This window comes from Seriola lalandi, unplaced genomic scaffold, assembly GCF_002814215.2.
Source record: "Seriola lalandi dorsalis isolate HSWRI2012SDOR001 ecotype SW California unplaced genomic scaffold, Sedor1 jcf7180002054519, whole genome shotgun sequence".
NCBI classification, from domain to species: Eukaryota; Metazoa; Chordata; class Actinopteri; order Carangiformes; family Carangidae; genus Seriola; species Seriola lalandi.
Genome location: NW_019525072.1, coordinates 789650 through 800810, shown reverse-complemented (window position 1 = coordinate 800810; position 11161 = coordinate 789650). Strand labels below are relative to the sequence as shown.

At 41.6% G+C, this 11161-nt stretch overlaps 1 protein-coding gene and 1 non-coding gene across 2 annotated transcripts in view; one reads left to right on the top strand and one right to left on the bottom strand.

Annotated features, from left to right (window-relative positions):
* The window catches only part of lfng (LFNG O-fucosylpeptide 3-beta-N-acetylglucosaminyltransferase), a 6640-nt gene extending 3489 nt beyond the window's left edge, over positions 1 to 3151 (bottom strand). The window contains exon 1 of the mRNA XM_023413950.2: positions 2613 to 3151. Coding sequence (XP_023269718.1) covers positions 2613 to 3011 — 399 coding nt within the window. The 5' untranslated portion in view covers positions 3012 to 3151. The remainder of the gene's footprint in view (positions 1 to 2612) is intronic.
* A 5786-nt stretch (positions 3152 to 8937) lies between these two features.
* On the top strand, positions 8938 to 9009 carry trnac-gca (transfer RNA cysteine (anticodon GCA)). The gene has a single exon. It is a non-coding gene; the product is annotated as a tRNA-Cys (tRNA).
* Positions 9010 to 11161: the final 2152 nt, after the last annotated feature.

The following is an 11161-nucleotide window of genomic DNA, read 5'->3' as shown; positions in this document are numbered from 1 at the left end:
GCGGGGGGGGTCCACTGTTGACCACAGGAAGGCCTGGCACGGCCCTGTCTGAGCTGGACGTGGTGCCTGGCTGGCTGTCTCCAGCTCCACCGGAAGGAAGGGCACCAGGCTCCCCTCCTTCCATCAACCACCACCTCCACCCCCTCGACTCCATCCCTCTCCTGTCCCACACATTCAAAGCATTTTCACCACTTTTTCTTTCTTTTTTAATCAGGGGACAAATGATTTGGAAAACAACTCACAGGAGAGCTAGAATGACTGCAGGAGGGACAAAGTAGTGAAAGATGGTGAGAGCTAAAAGGCAAAGTAAGTTGTCCTTTAAAACGGCAGGAGCAGATTTCTAACACCAGGCTGTCCTCTTGAAGGACACCCAACCTCTTTCTGACCACTTGTACTGCTTCACTGTGCAGTCATTTAATTCACTCAAATACAGCGCCAAGTGTTTTTTTTTCCCCCTAAATACTAAAAGCGCTCATTGTTGGATGGAGCGCTGGCCAATTATCGTACTCTTAAGAGAGGAATGCATGGCACACACCAGCATGAAGATGTTGGTGCCAGCTGTCCAGACACTCGCAGGAGGAATTTGGGCTTTGATAAAAGCAGCTACTACGTGCCACTTTTACAAATCAATTCGGGGAAGGGAGAAGAAGAAGAAGAAGAAGAAGAAGAAGAAGAAGAAGGAGGAGGAGGAAGAGGAGGAGGAAGAGGAGGGTTTAGGTCTTCTAGATTTCTATGATCTAAACTTTAAACTGGCGGTTGCTATTGTGTGGAGAAGGATCCTTTTTGTTCTTTTGTTTTAAGCCCCTCTCTGTCTGTATGATGCTGCATTGTTCCAGTGTGAAGAATGGGGGAATAATAGAAAACAGGAAAAGGGTATTGTAAGTATAAAGAGAGACTTTCTGTTTAAGAAGCACCAATTCACAGCTACTTAATGGATTTAGCCACAATGGGAACCCATTTACCAACATGGTGGATTTCCCAAAAAAAAAAAAAAAAAAAAGGTATTTATGCTCTGAATGGGCTCAAAGATTAAGAAGATCCACAAGCACTATTGTGTCAACACAGCTATCACAGATATAATCTGCCCTGTCTGTTCTTCATGTAAACAGCAGCCGATAACAGCTCCATCTGCACGAGAGTAAAAAAGAGAGAGAGATATCTACTTGCTTGTGCTTTAATAATACTTTTGTCCCTTGTGCCTGCAGCTACAAACGTGATCCAAAACTCCACAGATGTTCATCAGCTGAGCGTGAGAATCTGAACCTGAACACGGAGGACGGCCATATGTACATGGTGGGAACTCAGAGCATCATATGGCTGGCATTAAGGCCGCCCTTTGTTCAGTCTCTCCCGACCACCTGGCACCCGTCCTCCAGGAACTCCCTCCTGCATTGTGGTGCTCCCTCTGTCCCTTTTTGTCCGCGCAGTCACCCGCCAGCTGCCTGCCTGTAAGCCCTGCTGTTAACTCTGTCGGATGGGTTAACTAACATCATCCAGCACAGTAATTACAACCAATTAGCACAATCACTCCACATATAAGCAGATGATAAAAGGCTGGTTTGGACATTAACCAAAACGATGCAGGTCATCACTGTCTAAGTGATTGTGACAGTCTATCATTATTATTATCATTACTATTATTTTCCTGACATTAAACACATCTCAAGAGAGGATTCCTCTCCCCAAACTTCCCTGGTGCTTGAGATAAAAGAGAAAGACAAGATTTGAAAAAGAGTGTGTGACAGTGCCTGTGGCAAATTAAAAGGACATTTAGAAAAAGCACATGCAACACCCCTAGGTGCAGGATAAAATCACTTTGACTAGACTCTGTTTTTTGCACACTATAGCCGTGCAAGCACCCCCTAAAGGAGCTTGGTTCTCAAGGCCACATATTCATACTCCGCGTGCCACTTCCCAGTACAAACTTGCCTATAGATGCACCCCTTTTGTCCCAGGCATCCTCTTTAACGAAGCCCCCCGTTTTCCCATCCCTCCACTGAGCTTGACCCAGACTCAGCTCCCACGTTCCCATGGAGAGAGGGGAGACAAGGGGCTGGGAAAGCTTTTCTTCCCCCTTCAGAAAGACGCTTTGTTAGTCCTGGAAGGGGGACAGCGCTGGACTCGGTGCTGTGAAGCATCCATTGCACCAGGGGCATTCACAGGGACACCCAAAAAAGAGGAGGAATAATAGAGAGTGGGAGAGAGAGGGGGGCTGAGAGTGGGAGAAGAGGGAGTCCTGAAAACTGCTCCCTCCGTTCTCAGGGACATCACTCAGAGGAGAATAAAAAGTGACAGAGCTGAGGAAATTCAGCATGGTTAACAGGGGCTGTGTGGCTATTTTACTGTGTCATCTGGTGACAAGGGGAACAATGCAGCACTGTAAGCAGCCATCAAACAGGCATCACCTGCATGTGTACACTGCCTTATTGTTCAGCTGTGTAGCACAGAGCTCAGCAACAATGGTATCAGCCCACAAGCAGGCAGACAGTTTCCTTAAGTCTACTGTTTCAGCTGGTGCATGCACAGTATTTGAGAGTAAGTAGAAAGTTGATAAATGCCAAATGAATAATGCATGATTAATATCAAGATCTCATTTTGCACTTTTCCTTTACCTGTTGCATGTTCCTTGAGACCCATGTGTCCAGGAGCAGGTTCATTCTGGACCGGTGGAACTTCTTGGTGGTCTTCACGGCGATGAAGATGTCATCAGCGCTGATGTCCTCAGCTGGAGGCGGCTCGGCGGCGGACGCAGAGGAGCGTGCGGGCTTCTCCACCTCCCTACGTCCGCGGGTCAGCTTGGTGAAGTACGCCGAGAATCCTTTCTTAACCTGTGCGCTACCGTCCTGTGCCTCATCTCCCCGGAGAAGAGAGGGCGTCCCGGTGTCCTCTCCGCCCGTCTCCTCGTCCACCTGGACCCGGTGATGCTGCACAGCGACCAGGAGCAGCAGCAGGCAGAAGCACGCTGCGCTGGCTACAGAGATAGCTGTCTTCTTTCCGTTATTCTTCAGCATGATTAAAACTTAAAAAAAAAACAAAAAAAACACTAAAAACTATGAAGCAGCTCGAATCTCCAATGCAAAGTCCATATGGTATTTTTTTTTCTCTCTCTCAGTAAAACACAACAGGATGAATCAAAGGTCCGTTCACGTGCATAGCTGAGTAGTGAACAAGAGAGTCGTTAGGAGGGAAAATATATAAGCTTGCATGCTGGCCACGCCTCATAGGAGGTCCTTGAATGCAGCATGCTAGTCAGCGACACAGATAAGGGGCGTGGTTATAGTTCTATGTGTGTGTGTGTGTGTGTGTGTGTGTGTGTGTGTGTGTGTGTGTGTGTGTGTGTGTGTGTGTGTGTGTGTGTCCTGCACAGTTCAGTTTGGTTTTGACAGATAATCGGAGTAAAAGATTGACCCAAAGAAGACAAAGCTGCAGGTGGTCACGAGGAAAGGTGAGTTTCAAACTGCACCTGGAGAAAAACCTTTCTTTCACACAGCACTGAGACTCACACTCACACTCACACTCAATACTCTACTTTTTTCTTTTTTCTTTTTTTCTTCAAGGTGAGTTATTTAAACTCAGCTAAGTGTGAGCCTGAGCCTGAGCCTGAGCCGGGTGTTCACCAGAGAAACATGCTCTATTGTTCCTCACTGACCTTGTGGGTACTCCAAACAGTTGGCCATTCCTGAACACTTGTTATTCAAATTCTGGCTCTCACAACCGACTGCCGTCTGGTGCTGGGACGCTGACCAAAAGACATGAGTTCCATTTAGGCATTTTAAACGTGCAGCTGCTTGGGGCCTCAGAAACACCCAGCTCCCGGCCACCACTATATTGAGTTTAGCATCAGTTAAAGGTCTAGTTTTGCTTTGGTGCGACATTGGAGCCAGATTTATCTCTCTATCTTGTGATCCTAAGAATATTAAAATATCCCATCTATGATGATAAACACTCAAACACAACAATCAAAGAAAGTCACATTGATGATTTTGGTTCAGCTTTGGGACAAACTCCCAAAAAGTGAAAAAGAAATGGTGAATGAGAGAAAGGCCCAGTCACACACATCTCTATGGTTAACTCCTCTGTCTTTACTTGCAGCAGCACAAACGTGTCGTTCCAGAACATTTGCACCAGAAAAGTTTATTTTCCACTGCAGGTGCTTTTATTCATTTTAATTCTGGGACACAGGACATAAGTTACGTCTCTGCTTTGTTGCTTCTGACGAGGCCTTTTGTTCACCTTTTAAAAGTGTGCACAGAGAGCTGTTCAAAAGCAAGTATAAGAAACCAGGCGGAGGGGGTTGTCTCTGTGGCCTTCATTCTTCCTCGATTAACCGCCTCTTTCTGCCAGACTCACATACATCACAGTGTTTTGTAAACCATTTTTTAAATATATACACCGGTTTTAAACGCTAAGTAGGAGGACTTTAAGTTAAGTGTTGCCAGGTTTTATTAATTTTACCTTAATTCAACTTAAAATGTTGAGTTGAATAAATCAACTACTGAGAGTTCACTCAAGTCACTAAAGTAACAAGATTAGCATACTAACAGACTTCCCAGCATGCATTGTTTGAGAGTTAAAAACTTTCCAGAGCACGGATGGATTAAAAGAAAATAGGCCCATGGGCCCAGACAGGTAAAAGACTCCCCACCCCTCCTATATGGGACCACCAGACTGAAAGAGACACAAAAAGACACACAAATGATGGTTGTTTTGCATCTCCATGGTAATTTTCTGTCTCTTTATGGTCATTTTGTGTCTGTTTGTGGTCATTTTCCATCTCTTTATGGTTGTTTTGTGTCTGAGCTCTATGACTTTCAAATATTAAGAATCCCTCATACAGAAGTTCTGGCCCCGAGGCTCCCTGACCTTTTGGACCCTCTGGGCCTGTGCCCGGTATGCCCACTTGGTAATCCATCCACACTCTAGAGACCCTTCATTTTCTTGTAATTTGAAGAAAACAAACATGATGGACTCTTGTTGGGCGTCTTTAATACATATTAATATAGAGTATGTTCTGGCTGATTCTTTTCATTATAATGAAAACAATTCTAACCACGATGAAGGTTAGTGTTGACTACAGCTCTTTAAGTGAGAACAAGAATTAATAAAAACTACATTATGGAATAACACTACACTCTGAGGATCCGTGGATGGATGGGCTTGTAAGGCCTTTATTGTCAGTTGTTAAAAATAGCAAGCAAAAGAGTCAAGTTCTCCATTTGTATTAGCTCTAACCTCCCCTTAAGTTCACAGTTTATTTCATCTTTTTAGAAAGAAAAAGTCACCCCACAACTCCATTTCATCTTTGACAAACATTACAGCTGAATACCAGAAATTAAATCCAGTCTCTTCAGACATGCCCACTTCCTCAACATAGTGCCCACAAACCCACATTTAAACACCAGTGTGTTTGATTTTCTGCCTGATTGTACCAGCATGTTGGGGGATCTGCGTGGCCCGAGAAACCTCAGTCGGATGGTAAAATTAAAGGCCTGCTATTTATAGTTCCTGCTTGTACAACAAAGGCTACACATGGATCACATATAATACAGCAGGTAAAGAATCTAGTGCATGAAGACATGTCCAGTATCTCTGTGAATATCCCACAACTGTCCAAAAAGTTAAGGGTCTCTTTTTATTCGCTGATAAACACACATGCACACTCAGCTCTGGAAGATGTCAGCTATAACCTGATACTCTATACAGTGTATGTAGAAAAAATGTATGGTGAAAAAAAAAAACACCCAACACAACATGGAAGGCATTAGTTCAAAGCCACATCATTTTTCTCAACCCATAATGTTTCAGTTTATTTTATACTTCACTTTGTTTGATATTCTTCAGGATAGTTCCCTGGATGTTTCTGCTTTTTGAAGCTTTTGTTTATTAGTAACTGATTCAAATATGTGTCCACTGAATTGCAGTCTTTCACATTATAATCTGAGATGCAGATGTGCAAGGGTTTAGATCTCCTGCACACCAAACTCCGAATCCTAGATCATAGAGTTCTGCAGGAATGAGTCCTAAAACCTGGAAACTAGTTAGCATTTTTAGCACTGCTGTTTCCGTTGTCCAAAAGTCTATGTTTTTTTTTTTTAAATTAATCTTTATAGAAACTAAAAAAATTAGTATACTAACGGACTTCCCAGCATGCATTGTTTGAGAGTTAAAACTCTCCAGAGCACGGATGGATTATGAGAAAACAGGTCCCCGGGCACAGAGAGGTACATGGCTGGACCCCTTCCTATATAGGACAACACAAGTCTTTATGGTCATTATGTGTCTCTTTGTGGTTATCTGACTTAACATTAGCAGTCACTTCATGCAGAGGTTCTGGCCCCCAGGCTCCCTGACCTCTAAGGCCCCTGGGCCTGTGCCCAGTATGCCCACTTGGTAATCCATCCACACTCTGGAGACTTTTTCTTTTTGTTTGTAGTTTGAAGAAAACAAACACGATGGACTGATGTTTGGCATCTTTGATACATGTTAAGATATGTCTTGGTAGTTTATTTTCATAAAAATGAAAACAATACTAACCATGATGAAGGTTAGTATTACCACTGTTCAAGTGTGAGCAGGAGTTCTAAGAAAAAGTACATGTAGAATAAGACCACAGTGACTGTGAGGATCAGGGGATGAGAGCCTGGCGGTGGGATTTGTCTTTGGTTGTGTTTGTTTTCATGGACACACTAGCTCTGATGGGACTACGGGTCACACCAGAAGTGAAAGCCAGGGGACCGGGCGTCCCCTTCAGACCACAACTTTCCTCTTAATGCAACATCAGGGGGAAACTCTCCAAGGACCACAGCTGAGAATGCATCAGATGCTCAAGAAACAAATAAATATGACCTATTTTTATTGATCTGCAGAGAGTGCATACTGTAGGTCTGAATGGACCTCCTTCAGGTAAACACAATGAACTGGTAAAATAGAGTTTCTGATTGTTTCTGAATGTGTTGAGAAAAAGTTCTTGCATTTGATTATCTTAAAATTGTCACAAATCTTTTGTCAAACTGTAAATGGTCAACCAGGAGCTAACATGTCAGGCTACTTGCTGGCAAGCCCGGACATGTTGAGCCCAACTTCTTCTTTTCAGTAATACAACATATAAACCATCTTTTTTTATTTGTGATCATTTGTGAGTCACTCAGAAATATCAGCCAATGTCAGATCAGTTTTCTTCATATACCAGTGTTATTTCTCCCACAGCAGCTTGGACTTCTCTACACTGTACAATGCAACTTATAGTTACTGGAAACTAGATATTCACTGGAGGCCGTTCAGGTTTATATTTCCATTAAGAGCTCAATACACTCATGGGGCAAATACTCAACTCAAGGGAACTCTAAAAGCTGTTGACAGCTTTGAGTTATTTCCATATTATAATGTAAATGTTAAGAGGGAGGAAGATGGTGGTTGTATGACCAACAACAGGCGCATGAAAAGGTCCCTAGTGTTGGAGTAAAGGGCCACTTTCCCAACCAGTCTCTTTTTATGTCTTTGGCCTGTAGCTACCTTGCTGGGACGTCCAATGGGGGGTCCAGAAGAGACAGGAGGCATTGAAGTGCTTTTAATTGTCTTTTGTTGTTGTCTCATCAGGCTCTTTATCATTTAAACATGTCAAATGTGTGAGCCATTGCAGAGGGGGTGTCCATAATCTGATTTGTTTTTCTCTGTAATCACAGGACATTAAACATAAAGTGTGAAGTCATTGTGTCAGAGTTAGTTTGGTTAAGCGATTAGTTAGTTTAGATTTTTTTTTTTTGAGGATGTATCAGTAGTGATAAAGTTTATTCTCAATTTCTCGGCTCAATAAACAAACTCGGTGCTGTGAGACAAGGGAGATATTTGGTGCAGAGGAGAAAGACACATCACTGCAGCTCCAACGAAAACAGGAAACTCATGGCTGCTGGTTGATGTCCTATTTTAAAATGCCCCCACCACTACCATAATTGTTCCCTTTCACTGTCCTCTCCATAACCAGGCGAACACGAGCTATTTGCATAACTGTTCAGATCTGCTCGTCACCCCCTGCTCCTGGCCTACTTCCACTCTGTCAGTCTAATGCTTCCCAGCACTCTCTCTTTGTGCCGGCTCTTGTTGTTGTGGGAACTTCAAATGACTGACACATTAAATTGGGAGGACTGTAGTCTAGTCTGGTCTTTACAGCCACACAACTGTGTGGCTCCTCAGGAAAAAAAAATGGCATTGGACAGCCTGAATTATGAATGATGGGGGAGATTGGCATGGTTTCCTATTTGTTGTGTCATTTCTCACCAGTGTTACAGGGAGGGCTCTCTGTTGTGGAACATGAAGAGGTGCAGAGATATGATCTGTGTGTATTATGGCTGAAGAATGGGGCTGTGGGATCTGATACTGTGAAAATGACAGAGCAGTCTGATGTGTCAGACTCTCACGGGACGGCAGGCAGAGTGGAGCTGGAGTGAGAGGCTGTGGTGGGAAACTGCTGAGGTTACACACTGGGAGTGTTATGTGGGTGTTACACACATTGTGTAAATTCTCTTTTTTCTTTTTCCAGAAAGAGATCCATGGAAGACTATTTCTGATTAAAAAATATTCAATTGACAATTTTGACATTCATTTTGTCAACATTTTGAGATAAAACATTTAAACCTTGACATTTTGTCTTTTAATCTCATAATTGTGACTTTTTTTACTAATAATTTTTTACTTAATAAGTCCAGACCTGGACTTTTTAATGCAAACTTTTTACCATGACTGCATTTTTTTCCTTTTATTGGTAGAAATGTGCTTTGACTGAGATCTGAGTGTCTACAGATGTGGTAACAGCCTCAGAGAAAATGACTTGAGTTGGATTTGAAAATATGCACTGACAGCCTGAAATAAAAGAAGATAAGTAAAGCAAAAGGCCTATCACCATGTATTAAGATCTCAAAGTGTTGTACTCACCATGGATGAGGGGGTATAGCTCAGTGGTAGAGCATTTGACTGCAGATCAAGAGGTCTCCGGTTCAAATCCGGATGCCCCCTTCCATTATGCAATACTGATGTTATTTAATCAGAAACGAGTGGAAAAGCAAGAATCAGTGAACTGTGTCGTCATGATAATTAATAAATACATTCAGCAATGAAGTAGAGATGAGCCCTGTTTGTGATGATAAAACAGGGCTCAGTAATGTAAAATTACTAAACAACCATAAACCTCCAAAAGTATCTTCACTAAATTACTGTAGTGAGGTTCAGTTTTGAGGTACTTCTGTTATATATACTTTATATTTGTATTTCACTACATTTCAGAAGTAAATTTTGTACTTTTTACAACACTATAGTGAAAACGCCACAAAAATCTTCATCTCAGTCTTTGTCTTTTTTTTATTGAGTCATAAACATTATTATCCATGTATTTTCTCAGGATGAAGTGGTTGGTACATTTGCTTAATGAGTTAATTTTTGACCTTTGATCTGTAACGTTTTCTATATATCATGTTTTCTGTGTGGTTTTTGATTCATCTTACATGATTTGCCCTGCATCATTTTCTAATCCCTTTCTAATCTTTAGTATGATTTCGTCTTCACTTACTAACCTAAATGTCAATGTGTGTGTGTGTGTGTGTGTGTGTGTGTTTGTGTGTGTGTCTGCTCAAAGTGTTTCATTCACTACTTGAACTAATTTAGAAGTGAGCCTCTGATTGGATCATATGGAAAGGTAGTAAAGCTTGCCTATGTACCTGACGAAGACTGAATAGATTGAAACGTAGGGAATTGATAAATATTCCAGCAGTAAGCAAGTAAGTGACATTCACAATAAACCAAAAATAATCCTGTATAGGCAAACTGGCTGAATGCTAAAGATGTTAGGTCTCCAATTCTTGTCAAATACAACTTATTATCTCCAAAACAGCTGAGTAGTTAAAGGTACAGTATACCTTTAACTACATTACCAGTGGTCACGTGACCACAGGTAAAAAGGTGAATAGAGTCCCTTTGGTCTCACACTTCAGAGCATCCTGATACTTGATCTGTTTAAATAACCAAACCGTCATATCTCCCAACAGACTGAAAAGAAACAATCATTCAGTATCAGGAAAGAACTAAATATTTCTGAGATTGTTGTTGCCCCCTGGAGCTTTACCACAATATTGTCCTCTGATACTGCAATACAGGTCAACCATCCCTACAGTATACCTTTAACTACATCACATCTGTGGCTATTTAGGATTTTAATGAGTGTTTGCTCTGAATCCAGAGTTCTATTAGCAAATAAAAAGATTAATTACCCTGCTTCAGTTTCACAGTCTATGAGATTTCAACCTTTTACTTGTTGATTTTACGACTCATGAGGATTTTCAGCTCATGTTTTTTTTTTTTTTGTAATGCAAAGAGGCAAAGTTCAGTCACGGGTTATTGTTTACCAAGAGCGAGGTCTGCAGGGAGCAGGGTGATATACAGCAACATGAGAGGCCAGACAAATTAAAGAACCATGACAATGAAAAGCAGATGTGACTGCGGCAGATGTGTCAGCTGAATGACTTTACTCCCATGTGTAAACAGTGTGAAACAATATAGTAAATCTTGGCTAATTGTCGACGACACTCTGGTAATTGGTGGAACGTACAATGCTTAATATAATGCATATAGAACAGATTATTTCCCATTTGTCTGTAAATGTGAGGAGGTTCAAAATAGCAGCAAATTCTTCTTCTCTACCGCCAGCAACTGGTTAGCTAAGCTTAGCATGAAGACTGCAAACAGAGGGAAGCAGCTGGCTCTGTCCAAAGGTGACAAAACCAACCAGAACCTCTAAAGCTCACCAATTAATCAACTTGGTACTCTGTGTATATATTTGCCTTGTAATTTTGACTTTATTTTATTTATTTATTCATTACTTTTCTGTATTTATCTGTACTTGCATTTTTAATATCCCCCCTGCGACTCAATAAAGTCTTATTTTCTCTAATTTTATCTTACCTTATGTTTTGTTTGTTTATTCCATACAAAGACAAAAATGTAAAAAGGGCCCTTCACCAACATCAAGTAAGTATCAAAGCCCCCTGTATACAATTCAGTTTTAGTATGGATTAAAATAAAACAAATATAAAATGTTAAATATTGAGCTTCAGTTTCTGTTTTCCTCTGCTTCCAGTCTTTGTGCTAAGCCAAGCTAACCTGCCACTGGTCCTGG